General features: G+C 35.5%; 1 protein-coding gene across 2 annotated transcripts; it reads left to right on the top strand.

The window, feature by feature from the left end:
- The first annotated feature begins 1,603 nt into the window (after positions 1 to 1,603).
- LOC107822442 (uncharacterized) lies at positions 1,604 to 14,976 on the top strand. 2 transcript variants are annotated; one of them, XM_016648994.2, is made up of 19 exons: positions 1,604 to 1,829; positions 1,935 to 1,995; positions 2,208 to 2,244; positions 2,673 to 2,803; positions 2,913 to 2,999; positions 3,845 to 3,931; positions 4,795 to 4,882; positions 5,979 to 6,112; positions 7,157 to 7,296; positions 8,627 to 8,677; positions 8,806 to 8,888; positions 8,965 to 9,019; positions 10,153 to 10,267; positions 11,446 to 11,944; positions 12,016 to 12,229; positions 12,323 to 12,393; positions 13,618 to 13,786; positions 13,867 to 13,996; positions 14,098 to 14,976. In XM_016648994.2, exons 1-19 carry the CDS (start codon positions 1,731 to 1,733, stop codon positions 14,829 to 14,831), a joined length of 2,985 nt encoding a protein of 994 aa, XP_016504480.1. In that variant the 5' UTR covers positions 1,604 to 1,730; the 3' UTR covers positions 14,832 to 14,976. The 2 variants fall into 2 exon arrangements, with proteins under 2 accessions (XP_016504480.1, XP_016504481.1); XM_016648995.2 differs by lacking the exon at positions 3,845 to 3,931 and having other exon boundaries at positions 1,605 to 1,829.
- The last annotated feature ends 215 nt before the right edge of the window (positions 14,977 to 15,191 follow it).

Consider the following 15,191-nt stretch of genomic DNA (forward strand, 5'->3'; position numbering starts at 1 on the left):
AAATCCATGTTTGTATTAAGACAACTCTTCAGTCAGTAAATACTTATTCACGGTTAAATGATACAAATATTATGTAATCTTGCATTCATTGTTTAGTGTAACTATCAAACACGAATTTTTTGTGCCCTATATCAACAACAACAATAACAAAAACCCTAGCTAGTAAATTCTCTATGCCCACGATCTATATATTAATGTGTATAGCTTTAATTGGGATTTTTGTAAAAGTCTATATATATTTGTATAAGTTTTAATTTTTAATTTAATTAGTTTCACAAAATATATATTAGGTAACAACTAACACCAATTTAAAATATATGATTCACTTTGTTGAGGAAAATTAGTTACTTCCTATTCGGTGGTGTAAGCTAAAGACGGATTGATCTAAAAATTAACTTGATAAGTTTAACTTTTAAGTTATTAATGTTAAATTTAATGGACTTTTATAATTATGAATTCAAAATATAATATTGATTAAAACTATGTGATAATTTGTTACATAATTATGTTTTGGAGTATAAATATTGAGTTTTGTTGAACTTATAAAATACCTAGTAAGCTTCATCCGCCACTTATGTAAGCAGTGACGTGGATAAACCTTATGCCCCTCCCTTACAGCCGCAATGGTTGTGGGCGTTTGACATATACGTTGGGTCCAGCTAGCTTATCTTGTCTTTGCAAAATTTCCTTATCTTTTTTCTTTTTATGTTTGCAATTATATTTGAATTTATACTGCATTTTTTTTTACCTTTTTGGGAAAAAAATATTTTGTTCGTTAACTCAAATTTTCATTCACATACAAAAAATAGGATTTCGATTGTAAATCGTGCTAAAAGAACATTTCAATGAAAATTCAAATTGCCGCTACTCCCTTAGGTATTCGTAGCTTGAAAAAAAGAAGAAAAACACTAAAACTGGACTCTTTGAGAAAATCAAATCATTGACAAATGACATTATGAGTATTCGAGAAACCTACATTTTCTATAAGATCATATTGTTTGACATCTTTTATGCGATCCATCATAAAGAATGATTTAAAATCCATAAAAATTATCCAGAAGAAGATTATTTCCAGTAAAATAAGGTGTATAATACATAAAAAAAGTTTCAACGTAAACAAATACTATTTCTTTCTTTCTTAGTAGTATTGTTTTCATTCTCATTGGTATTGTTTCTGCTTCCTCGTCTATACACAAATAGCCGACCATATTCATTGTTTACTTTTTTAGTCATATATATAATTATACAATGATTATACACACATAAAACAAAAATTATGTATATATTATACATCCACAGGCTATTTTTAAGGGGTATTATCACTTTTAGCTCGTGTCAGAAATTATTTACATTCGATAGACGAAAAAGTATATAAGATTTGTAGAATTTTTGTATATAACATACATAATGTATATATATACAAAAAAAAAAAATCAGCTATTATTTTGAGAGGCTATACAATGCAAATTTAAGTGGTTGGGTGGACGGCTATTTGAGTTAATTCTTCTTCTTTTATTGTCGGCCCACTTTTCTTGACACAGGCCTGGGCCGAACTCAACTCACAATTTTTCTTTAATTTTCCTGGACCAATTCCTTGTTGAGCCCACACCAAAAGATTGTGTCCTAACCCGAAATTGAAAAACCCTGTAGCCATAAACCCCTAAAGATCTCCTCAGCACATCAACTCCAAAAGCTATCGTTTCGTGTTCAGTTCTTCGCAATCGGAAAAAATGGGAAAGAATAAGAAGACGATGTCTAATGGCGATAGCCAACATTCACCTGCTACCATATTCGTTACCAATTTACCTTATTCTTTCACTAATGCCCAGGTAATTTCTCCTTTCTTCTCTAATAGAAATAAAATTCAGCTCTTTGCTGCTGCAATTCGTCAAAAAAAAGGAAAATAAACATACTGAGCTACTAATTATTTACAGTTGGAAGAGACGTTCAGTGAAGTTGGACCAATTAGGCGGTGCTTTATGGTTACAAATAAAGGTAATTTCACTTGAAAAATTTACAAATTCAAATACGTTGAAAAAGAAAAAAACTAGTTAGATGCAAGTAATGGTTATGTTTTTTAATTGCGTCGTATTTTTAGTTTTTGCTATGAGTGAAAGAGAATTAGGTAAATGACGGAACACTTATTCCTTTATTAGGCTTCAGTCTTTGTTGAAAAACTAATCAAGTCTCCATTTTTATGTGCATAGGTTCAAGTGAGCACCGAGGCTTCGGCTTTGTGCAATTGTAAGTCAATGCATTTATTACTGCCTTTTGTTTTTAAATGTTGGTATGTCCAGAGGCGGAGCCAGGATTTGAACCTTATGGGTTCAGAATTGTAATCCTTTTAAGTTATTGGGTTCTAAATTAACAAGTTGTACATATTCAATGAATTTCGTACGAATTCTTGTTTTTCTTACCTTAATCTAAATGAACCTTTTCCAAACTTTATTTTCAGTCTAACATGCTGCCAATGTTGGAAAATGCTAAGTATTACTTTTGAATGCAAGGTGTAGATTTTACATGATCTGACACTATAAATAAATCATGGATTGAAGCAATGCTTCGTAGTTGATAAGTTACTTAAGAGAATAAATATTCAGTGGTGTGTTTCCAATCTTGTGTATGTGGTTCGTATATTGTGCAACTTATTCTTCCTTTATGTGTTGTCGTAGTGCATCTGTTGATGACGCTAACCGTTCCATCGAGCTAAAAAATGGCACAGTGGTTGGAGGAAGGAAAATTGGAGTTAAACAAGCTATACAACGTGCACCACGTGAACAACGTCGATCAAAGGGGGATCAAGGTTTGTGCTTCTTTAGTTTCATATTTTGCCAGATTCAATAAGGAATTGCACTAACATAAAGTACTCAACCTGTTGCTTATCTTACTTTTGTATCAATTGTATTATTCAGAAAGCACCGCTGATGCAAAAGATGCCAAGGACGTTCCTTCTACTGAAATAGTCAAGCACGAACAAGCTTCAAGCTCTCAGGGAACAGGTTCGTAGCTATAACACTAGAGATACTTTCAATATTAATGTAGCTTTTTAGTTACTAATTGCTGTCTGAGAACCCAATTCAGCACTTAAGTTACTACATATAAATGTGATTGATGACAGAACCAAAAGAGCGCTTAATACATTAAGTGCCACATGCTTTAAATATTTTCTGAAACCAACTTGGCTTTTCACTAATTTGAAACTGACTATTCAGAGTCATGGCATGTCCTCTAACACGTCTCAATAAAAGGAAATGTAACGGAGATTTAAAAATTCTTTAGCTTTTTCTTTCAAAAGGTGATGTTTGGTTAGGAGTAGTGGAGAAAATAAAATCTCCCCATAAAATTTAACATCATTAATATAATGTTTGGCTTCACTTTTCTTTTCTATAAAATTCAGCATTATTTTAGCAATGCTTGGTCCCAATTTTTCTTTTCCACATTACTAGTACCCACATAAGTTATACGAGAATATATGTATTACTTTACGTAGGACAAAATGTAGAAAGAATTCGGGGATTAGCAACACATGGATTAAAACTATTAAATGACAAAAATAACCCTTATGTAGTAACCAATATTTTATTTTGTTAAAAGAATAACAATATTTTTTAAGATATACACTATATAGTATTTTTAATCAACAAACCAAGCATCCAATCATAAATAATCCCTTCATTATAATTCATACATTACTAATCTCTTAACTACAGTCCCTACATTATTAATCCCTGCATAACTCGTTTCTAAACCAAACGACCCCTTTAATATGGAAAATTGCACTAACAGAAAATACTCAATCTGTTGATTTTCTGACTTTTTTTAATCAATTATATTTATTATTCAGAAAGCACTGCTCATAAAGAAGATGACAGGGATTGTCCTTCTACTGAAATAGTTGAGAAGAAACAAGCTTCAAACTCGCAGGGAACAGGTTCTTTGCTATAGCATACCAGTGTTATTTTCAATATAAATGTAGCTTTTAGTATCTAAGTGCTGTATGAGAACCCAATTTAGCACTTCAAATTGAATGCCTCAAGTTATTATATTTTAAACGTGTTTGATGACAGAACCAAAGGATCACTTAATACATTAAATGTCACGGCTTTTACATAATTTTGGCCACCAACTTGGATTTTAATTAAGTTGAATATGGCCGTTCATGAGTGGCAAGAGTGGGTTGCTTTAGTGGTAAACACCCTCCACTTCCAACCGAGAGGGTGTGAGTTCGAGTCACCCCAATAGCAAGGTGGGGAGTTCTTGGATGGAGGGAGCCGAAGGTCTATCGGAAACAGCCTCTCTACCCCAGGGTAGGGGTAAGGTTTGCGTACAAACTACTCTCCCAAGACCCCACTAGTGAGATTATACTGGGCTGTTGTTGTATGGCCGTTCATGAGTCATGGCATGCCATGTAACACGTCTCAATAAAATGTAAATTCAAATTTAAGAGCCACCATATTCTAGATATTCAGTTAATACAATTGTTTTTGACATTTACAGAGATATACTTCAATAAATGTTTTAAGATATCTTGAGTGAATACTTATGTTAGATACACATAATATAGAATAAACAATACATTAGACATTTAAAAGATAAGGTTTTGCATTAGCTTCATATTTATTCATTGAACGGGATTTACTTTTACGTACAATGATAAGTATCATATGAGTTAGTGATTTTTGTATTTTAAAATTATTAGTGACTTAGATTATTAGATAAAACAAAATTCAATCAACTTCAGCCTTCAGATTTTACTTTAGAACAGCCCCTGACGCTGTAACTTAATGTTGGCAGAAAACCTAGGGAAACCCACTAGAAAAAGAAAGGCTGCATTGCTTTGCGATGGTGCTGCTGATGAAGGAAATTATTCAGGAAAACAGAGGTACTTTGTTGTGTATTTGGTACTGTTGCACTTTCATTTGTTAAATTTCGCTATTTCTCTTGATTATGAAAATATTCTGTTTAAACTAAGTTATAAATATCATTTTGGAAATTGTCACTTTTTGTCGATAATAATTTTGGTATCGGCTAATTTAAAAAAGGATATCTTGTATTCTAGAGTTTATGTTGTATTGTTAGTGTTATTTAAGGACCAAATATGAAGTACTAAAACTCTAGGGACCAGTGGATTAATCTTCTGTAAAATGCTGAAGGATGATAAATTGATAATTGTTGTGCTATCACATTGGACCAGGTCATCCGTTGTTATTCATTAATCATTTCCACTTCCCGTGGTTTTCATTTAATTTTTACTTTTAAGTATGCTGAGTTATTCTAGATTCTTTTTCATTCTTGGTGGATTAGTGCTGTAATATCTTGTCTTGCTCGCCTAACTTTTGAGTCTTGCGTCTTTGTGTTAGACATGATGCTGGTGTCTGCCTAGGCACTACTTAGGTGCTGAGGTATTTTGACCTTTGTTTAAAACTAATTATCACCTGTGAACTTTTTAATCTCCCCCGTTTACCAAATATAAAATTTTATGCGTCCTCACACAGTTTTCTGAGAGCTAAAGCTTGTAGTTTCAGTCTTTCAGATTCATGTAGAGTTTTTTTAGAAGTGATTTTTGGCTTTCAGGAGCAATTTTTCCATTGCGCTTAAATTTGTTAATTAAAACCTCAGGCATATCACACTTTTTAGGTGGTGAAGAATGATTTTGTATAGCTCAGTGATAGTCTTTTGATTTCTTAATGCACCCATGGAGTTCCCGTTTGCATAGATGGTTGAGTGTCTTTTGTAGAGAACCACATTCTTGTCTAGGTTCTCTGCCTTTTGTACCACTTGTAGAAGGGGAGTTTTTCCCGTATCAACTAAATATTACTTATCAAAAGAGAAACAGGCATACTGCATCACTCTTTGGCAGTTTGAAGTTATGCATTTGAACGTTGAATAGTGATTGTGTAGTCTTTCCTTTCCCTTAGTTGACTGATGTAACTCCTCCTTTTGTATTTACTTCTTATGTCTTCCTTCATGTTAAACAGGGTCGCCAGGACAGTTATAATAGGAGGTATTGTAAATGCGGATATGGCAAAGGAGGTTCACCAGCTTGTGCAGAAGTGTGGCACCATATGTTCTGTTACTTACCCTCTTCCAAAAGAAGAGATTGAAAGTCATGGTAAAACCATTTACACGTGCTTCCCTTTGCATTTGTTTTGGGTGCTATTTCAGCTGCCGCAGGCTATCAGATCTTTTTCATGAACCAGATTTAATCCTGTAATGACTTTCTTTAAGATTACTCTTTTCTTAAAACACAGTATACTTGCTTGTATATATGTGTATCTGGTCCTTTACATAAAGAAGGAAAACATCTACAGTCAGTACTATAAATCATGGAAAAAGGGAGAGTACTCTAGTATAAACTCTTTTGTGTGTAAGCCATCAAAAAATTCTTATCTATGTTAAGAAGGGCATTAAGAAAGGGGAAGAACGAGTACTGAGCCATCAAAAAATTCTTATCTATGTTAAGAAGGGCATTAAGAAAGGGGAGGAACGAGTTAAGGTCTTAATAGCTATGATATAGTTACATCTCTATTAAATAGACAATCCTTACTTCTATGGTCAGTTGCTGAATCAAGTGCAAATGTCTTACACTCTTTGCAGCTGGCGTAGTATCTCTATAAGGTCGAATTCCTCTAATTTTTGAGTTCAAATTCCTCGTATATTTTCATGCTGTATTGAGTACATAAAGCTTGATCAACCTCTCTTTTGGATTCCTGTGTTAATCATTGATCATGCATGGTCTCCAAATTTTTTCATGTAATCTCTTTCCTTATACAAGTCGGTGTTCATGTAAACAGGTTGTTAACTTGGATTACCAATGTTTGTGCTTAGGTTGAAGCAGTTAAGAATAGCTCACTGCTTTGTTCTCAATATGTCTATGTTCAGCACTCAGTTGCAGTTTTTGTGATTAAGGTCTCTTTAGCAAATATGCTTACCTACAAGTCTACATCTTTTTGAGTTAGAACTGCTTAATTTGATTTGTGATTCTCAATGGATTAAATCCGCAATAAGCTGTTGAGGATTTTGGATTTTAAGTGGTTACTTTTACTATAACTTCCTAAGAAGAAACAAGTTGGATCATAAATTCCAATAAAAGTTATAAGATACATGTTATTTGACTTAGCAACTAATATATTTTACAAATCTATTGATATTCTAGGGCTAGCACAGGATGGTTGTAAGATGGATGCTTCATCTGTACTTTTCACTAGTGTCAAATCAGCTCAAGTTTGTGTTGCATCATTACACCAAAAAGAAGTAAATGGAGCAACACTTTGGGCACGCCAACTTGGTGGAGAGGTGAGGTTGTTGTAATTTTGTTCAGATAATTGGCTGCTGCTGTTTTATTAGCTTTTGTCATGTGAGCTGGCTTCCTTAGGGGAAGATTTAAGCAAGTTTGAAATAGTAGGACATGTCCAAAATTGTTTTTACTTATTGTTTCACCTTGATCATGATTTCTTTCAATGAAGACTATAATGGTAATTGTCGATGATTAAAATAATGGTGGTACATGAAATGCTTCAGTCAGTATTAATATTCAAGTCCATTGTAGAAATGCCTGAGGGATGAAGTGAACACACCCCTAGTAGCAGACATTCAGGAATTAAAATCATAGATCCTCCTCATAGTGTGCAAAAAGAGACTGTCTTACCAAGGGAATGTAATGCTTAGGAAGAAGTCCTCGATCATTGGCTTTATTAGAATAAACTAAAAATTGTTTTTTGGAATGTGCACTTTGATTTTGAAGAAATATTTCCTACAGCTTCTGTCTCGAAGCTATTATTATTTCTAGCAACAATTCACTGGCTTCTTTATTACCACCCTCTCTTTTCAGTTGGTTTTACAATTCTGGGGGCTGCTCCTTAACCTGAAAAATTGGTGATGTTAGCCACCATGAGCTAGCGGCTTCCAAATGAAAATTTCATTGTGGATTGCACAATAAACTTCATGATGGTCTTAATACTTTCAAACGGCTGTGGCTGATGGTGCAGAAACTTGTTCTCTACCTTCTCAGCTGTGTTTTAGATCTCTTTCCTGCTAAATAGTTATAGTTCTTTAGCTAGGTATTAGCTTTTTACTTTTCTGCTTCAGTATTGCTGTAGTTTGTTGACCGGAGAAAATACTAAGCATCTGAAAGTCAGAATGAAGAAAAAGGAAATACGAGTGACTATCTTTACTTACCATGTCAATCAGTTCCCGGTGGGCCTTCCTCATGGTTTCTCATATTATTACTCCCAATTAGACCCTGCCTCTTTTTGATATTGGTGTTAATTTGCACATACCGCCACTGCTCATCTTGTCCGGTCCACAAACACAGGTTGCCGAGATAATCCTATCCACCAAGGCTAGAGCAAATGGGCTCACAAGAAGTTGTGTAACTGCAATTCGAACCTGGCGTTTCCATGTTGTCACTCCTGTTCCTCAACCAATAGGTCATGCCTATGGGGACCACCTCATTTTACCTTTTATCTCTCCCATATCTGTAACTTGTATAAATTGCTAGCGCAACATTCTTGTTTGGAAGAGGTCTTGTTCCATTTTTACTGGACACAGTTTGCTGCCCAACTTTGTAAGAAGAGTTATATCAGCTGATGGACTTGCACTTTCTAACTAATACATTTCTGACCAGGGCTCAAAGACGCAAAGGTGGAAACTTATAATGAGGAATCTTCCTTTTAAGGTCTACTCTTCTGTTCTGTAATTTATTATGTCTGTTCTATAAGCTAATCCACTTTAAGTGTACCATTTTCCTTTATATTCATTTGTGCTCACAGAGCTCTGACCTTTGAGCTTGGCAATAAAACATAGGCCAAAGTGAATGAGATAAAAGATCTGTTTTCAAAAGTTGGCTTCGTGTGGGATGTGGTTATTCCTAAGAATTCTGAGACAGGGTAAGGGACTTCCCTTTACAATCTAAAGTTTGTTATTGTTAATTGCCACTAGTAACCATTAGTTAGCATTTTGCAGGTTATCAAAAGGATTTGCGTTTGTCAAATTTACGTCGAAGCAGGATGCAGAGAATGTATGAACTTCATATTCAAATCAAGTAACTTCATTAATAAGGGTTTTAATTAGTTGATTCCCTTCTTCTATCTTGAAATTAAGAAGCTATTATAGTCTGAGGAAGTGAACTGTGAAGATGCACATGTGGTGAAAGAATTGATGAATTTGTTTTTATCCGCTTTCTGAAATTCCCCTCAACCTCGAAGAAATGAAGCACAAAAGGATGTTTATGCCCCTTTGGAAGTTTTCAAATTGCATCGAGACAGATTTTTTGTTTGCTTGTTGTCTGCTCAGATTCCACCTGGCAATTATAGCTATATGGATCTACATTTGGCAATCCATTTTGTTGTCATTCTCTTTTACAGTTCAATACCAACTTCTGTTTTTTTAATTCGATTCAGCTGTAGAAAAAAATGAGTCGATTAACATTTTCTTTGTTACTATCTTAAACATGCTATATTCTCTTGATGTGATTATTATTTAAAAAAAAAAGGGTTTCTTAAAGCACCTGGTGGTGTGGTCTAGATACCAACTTCTGTTTTTTTTAATTCGATTCAGCTGTAGAAAAAAATGAGTCGATTAACATTTTCTTTGTTACTATCTTAAACTTGCTATATTCTCTTGATGTGATTATTATTATTTTGTTTAAAAAGGGTTTCTTAAAGCACCTGGTGGTGGTCTAAATAAGGGGCCCGGGGCTTTGTTTCATGGTAATAGCATAGCTAATTGCCTTTTCTGATGCTCATCTGCTCCCTACCTAATCTTGGAAAGAATAAGTATCGACAAAATGTCTCTCCGTGTTTACTTTTTATTCATAGGGTGCTTTTTTATGATCAGATAATCTTTTACGACACAAATTAGTATAAGATGTCAAACATAACCACTACAGTCTTTAAGGCTTACTGAACACTTCCCTTGTTAAAGTGAAGAATCATACTTTTTGCCGCAGTTTGCATATCTCGATAGATATGATTGGAGTTTCTCTTTTATAAGGAATATATGAGTGATAAGCATCACAAAATGCTAGTGCTTCTAATTTATGTTTTCAATGATGTACTTGAGGAGCTTGCACCACTTTGAACTTTCATTTGGTTATCCCTTGGATTCTTATCTAGTTGAACTCCTAATTTTGTTTTCAATATCTCTTTGTAGGTTATTAAGACATTTAATGGGAAAACATTGAGTAAGCGAACTATTGCAGTTGATTGGGCCGTATCAAAAAAGGTTTATGCAGCTGGTGGTCAATCTTCAGCAACTGTACAAGATGGTAAGTGTCTCTCTTTTTGTCTGAGAGTATTTGTTATATTTTGCTAGATATGTCATGATTTTCTTAATCCAATCATATCGAGCAAATTTTGGTCTTTAGGCTAGCGTGGCATCTACCTTTTGGCATACTTCTTGTATACGAGTTTTTTTTTTTGTGACCAAACATATAAGAGGTTTCTCTGATTTAATACACCTTTGGATTAAGTCAGGAATAATGATTCAGCGGCTCGTGTTGGTTTTTCAAAATTCTTTGGCCAGATCTATTTTCTTATTTTTAATGAGTGTGCTTAAAAAATCACCAATTTGATAAGTATATTATAGTGAGCAGACACGAGACAGAAACATAACGGGAATGATGTGTATGTGCTGCCTTTTGGCTTTTGGAAAATCCCTCAGGCCATAGATTTTTCAATCTATTCTCCTTGCTCAGAATCAAGGTCTGTTCAAGGGGCATGTGGATCAGAGGCTTGCAGAAGATAAGGGGAAAAGGAAAATTTGCATTGAACTGCAATGGACTCAGATCTATCTAGTATAAGCTGAAACTAAATGCTAATTGTGCCTTAATAGGTTGTTGCATTCTTTGCTCTATAATTGAGATACTTCTACTCCTTCTACTAAGATGGATGATCACTTCGTAACATATCTTAGTTGCTTTGACTCTGTTACTCAAAATGTGTTTGGAATGCTAATTTCGTTTCGTATGCCTCATCAAGATCTTCATGTTTTGAATCGGGTTCAATTTTGTTTAATAAACGATCCATGTGTGCAAGTCTTGCTTTGCTTGGTTTCTTGAAGTCCCAGTGTCCAACATTTCTCTTCTGTATATATGAAGAGAACTAAGTTCTTTTAGAAGTGAGGTTGAAATAATGCAAGTATCCTTCGGTGTCTAGGTACCTAATGCGTGATGTGTGGTTACTTGTAGAGACCTGTTAACAATAGTTTAGGTATTTTCGGGGGTTTCTCACAAGAGCTTATCGTTGTTGTCTGATCATGCTTTTAGAGCTTTTTATCCCCTTTTTTCCTCAAAATGTTTCTCTTTGTTTTTCAGCTAGTTCTTCCTTTATTTTTCATTTTGGTGCTGATGTTATAATGCTATATCAGTTACTTTGTTTATGCTCTTAAAGGCATTGCTTCATGAGTGGGAACATAACAATTCAATCTACACTATTTTCTCTGCAGGACAGGACACAAAAGATGATAGTAGTAGTGATACGGATGAAGACGTTGAAATTGATGGAAAATCTCAGCAAGCTGAAGAGGACGGAGATGACTCTCACCTTTTAGAAGAAGAAAATAACCAGACTGAAGTTAATTTTGACGAAGAGGCAAACATTGCGAAAAAAGTTCTTCAGAATTTCATTTCTCCAACTTCAATAGGGCCAACTACTTCTACAAATGATATTTCGGGCCTTCCCAAGCAGGGAAAGGATGTTGAAACTATTCTCCCACCAGATGAACCACTGGGTGCATGTGCATCTACGGCAAATAAAACACCACACGACAATTTAGACAAGAACAAAGAGATTAATGCTGGGCAGAGTGAGGGAGCAGATGATCTGCAGGGAACAGTTTTCATTAGCAACCTTCCTTTTGACGTTGATAATAAAGAAGTCAAACAACGGTTTTCTGCTTTTGGTGAAGTGGAGTACTTTGCTCCGGTTCTTGACCGAGTCACCAAGTATGAGCTCTACGGTGTGTTTACACTTTGTTGTCTAACAGCTCCTAGTAAACTTATTCTACATGTTGCAGGCGACCAAGGGGTACTGGTTTTCTCAAATTTAAAACAGCAGAGGCTGCTGAAGCTGCTGTTTCCGCTGCCAATGTTGTGGATGGTTTAGGTATCTTTCTGAAGGGTCGGCAATTAAAGATTTTGAAGGCTTTGGACAAGAAAGCTGCTCATGATAAGGAGTTGGAGAAGGCCAAAAAGGAGGATAGTGATCACCGCAACCTTTACCTGGCAAAGGTTGGCTTCTATTGCTAATGCCGTCTCGGCATTTAACTTCTTCCAAGAGATTTTTTAAAATTAATGTGGATGTAATCTGTTTTTCTTTAACAGGAGGGTCTTATTGTGGAGGGGACCCCAGCTGCTGAAGGTGTTTCAGTGAGTGATATGTCAAAGCGCAAGGGGTAAGTCTTACCAAGTTTTTTCTTAAATTCAAAATGGTGGATCTTGAAAGGTTAACATGCTTTTGGTTGTGCATATCCTAACAATTAACCTCATATCAGCTGAGTAATAATTTTTTGGAAACTCGGAATTGCCCCTATTCTTATGACTCCTTTTTAATAAAAGCTTCTTTAACATGATATAGGACAATGATTCATAGAGCAAGAGTGATCCCTTAAGAGAAGTCTATACGTCCAGAGCATAAAGGAAATATATGGTAGGAGTGACTTGTGTAATAATAATAATGTTTAATGTTTTATAAAATTAGAGCTCCCTGTTAAGACAATAAAAGGTAACAAGCTGGATATAAGTTTGTGATGGAAATCTGCTAATTGTGTTTGATAGAACTCCCACGTAAGAACAGTGGAAGAGCTTCAGTTCCTTTTTCCATTATTTAACCAACTTTCCTTGATAGAAGCAGGAAAGTTTGGCCCATCTCTGTTGGACTTGATCTTCCTCCTGAATTGCCTACTCTAAGCTAGACTTTTTCTTTTACTTGAAAAATAGAGAGGGTAAACTTGACAAAATTAGCCAAGGTTTTAGGAATTGCAGTTCAGAATGACGAATAAGGCACTAGATCATGAAAAACTCTAAGGTGGTGTATGCTGAGTATCTTTCAAGAGTTTGAACTATGCAAAAGGGTGAAATTACAGTGGGTTGGCGTCACACACATTTTGTCAAACGGAAATGTCCCCGTGATGAGGCTAATTTTCTTCTGATGAATAACATTCTGTTGTTTAGAGTGCAACTGGTTTCATAGGTAATGTCTTGCAGTCACGAGAGGTGAGTCCTTGTGATTTTGCTAGTTTGAGGATTTAGTTTGCCTCTACAGGCCACATTTCAGGTTGGTGGCAACTCCCTTTACACTAATTCTAGTAGATTTTCTGCATTCAACGGTTAACAAACGCTCTCCTCTTTTTTTATATTTTGGTATGCCAGTGTGATTTTCCTTGGACTATTTATTCCTTTCCTTTCACTTTAGGTTGGAACTGAATTGATTAGCAAATAAATTGGATGAATAGATAATTACTTCACCTTTTACTCTTTTGATGACCTGTGCAACATTTTATGCTTTTCTTAAATCAGTAAATGCAGAATGCTTTTGAAAGTTGTGGAGCTGTTCTATTGCAGTTCTTAAATGTTTTATATGTTCCTAGCTTGCGATGCTAATGTAGTTCCTCACTCAGGCTGCAAGAAAAGAAGATGATCAAGCTGAAATCCCCAAATTTCCATGTGTCAAGGACACGACTGATTGTATACAATCTTCCCAAGTCGATGACTGAAAAACAGCTGAAGACACTTTGCATTGATGCAGTTACCTCTCGTGCTACTAAGCAAAAGCCTGTGATCCGGCAGGTGAGCTATGTTTTGAAATTTAGTCTTTACAGTTTGGCCATATTTGTTCTTGCAACTCATTATCTTTTTCTATGTTGCAGATAAAGTTTTTGAAGGATGTGAAAAAAGGACAAGTAGTAGCAAAGAATCATTCTCGCGGAGTAGCTTTTCTTGAGTTCTCAGAGCATCAACATGCACTTGTGGCTTTAAGAGTTCTCAACAACAATCCTGGTAATGTGCCTTTAGTGTGCTAGATATTGCAACCTTACGTCTTTCTGGTGAATTTTAGGATTCTAGGTTTATGGGTTATCTGAGTAATTATATATTTCCAGAGACTTTTGGTCCTGAGCATCGTCCAATAGTGGAGTTTGCTCTTGATAATGTGCAAACAATGAAGCTTCGTAATCAGAAACTTCAGCAGCAAGGTTTTAACAAGAACAGAGAAGATCTGCAGCAGAAAGCCAATAAAACTGAACTGAATCCCCGAGATAAACAGTCAAGAAAACGCAAGTCCAGTGGGGACACATTATCAGTTGCTGGGAATAGAGATGTAGTGAAAAGCAAGCGTGTCAGAGGTGCCACTGCAGAGGAAGGCAATGCATCATCAGTTTCAGGGAGTAAAGATGGAGATGAACTGAAAAATAGAGGTGCCAGAGGAACCAACAAAGAAGAAAGAGATGAGAAGAAGAACAACAACAAGAGGGAAGGTAAAAAGCTAGGAGGCACAAAACAAAAGCCAAAAGATAATCAAGAAGGAAAAAAGCTTGGCAGATTTGGAAATGAACATTCAGATAATGCTACTCTCAAGGTTGGACATAAAGAAGATGTTGCAGTGAGAACAAAAAGGAGGAAGTTGGAAGATAAAACTAACCAACAGAAACAAAATATGAGTTTACAGGTCAAGAAAAAGGATAAAAAGAATAAAGACCCGGTGGGACGGGATGCTGTGGACAAGTTGGATATGCTGATTGAGCAATACAGATCCAAATTCACAAACAACAGTTCTAATCAAACTGATAGTAAGCAGCAGGGCTCTAAACAGCTTAAAAGGTGGTTCCAATCCTAAACCAATAGTTCTTCTGTAGCTTAATTTTATTTGATGATAAGAAGAACTGAGTATCATCTTGGGTTTGTATTTTGTTGTATTCTCCCCTTAAAATGTGGGATAACAATTTTGGTTTTAATATATGGGATAGCTATTTTAGTCAGAATTTTTTTTTTCGTTTAGCAATTGTTTTTACGTTCTGCTCTTTAGCCCCCAGGGCGCTTACAGGATGTGTTGGAAAACTGCGAAAATACATACCTGGAGTCGAACCCCCCCCCCCCCCCCCAAAAAAATCTCTCACGCCTCCCCTTCCTCTCTCTCTCCTCTTTCTTCTTTCCCTCTTCCCCACTCCCATACTTACTAGAGCAACAACACTCCCGT

Source organism: Nicotiana tabacum, chromosome 19 (assembly GCF_000715075.1).
Source record: "Nicotiana tabacum cultivar K326 chromosome 19, ASM71507v2, whole genome shotgun sequence".
Classification (NCBI taxonomy): Eukaryota; Viridiplantae; Streptophyta; class Magnoliopsida; order Solanales; family Solanaceae; genus Nicotiana; species Nicotiana tabacum.

Excerpts from the sequence above, each read along its gene's own strand:
- LOC107822442 (XM_016648994.2), top strand. The coding sequence starts at position 1,731 with ATGGGAAAGAATAAGAAGACGATGTCTAATGGCGATAGCCAACATTCA. Across the intron at positions 1,830-1,934 it reads ATTCTTTCACTAATGCCCAG|TTGGAAGAGACGTTCAGTGA; the intron begins GTAATTTCTCCT and ends AATTATTTACAG. Across the intron at positions 7,297-8,626 it reads CACGCCAACTTGGTGGAGAG|GGCTCAAAGACGCAAAGGTG; the intron begins GTGAGGTTGTTG and ends ATTTCTGACCAG.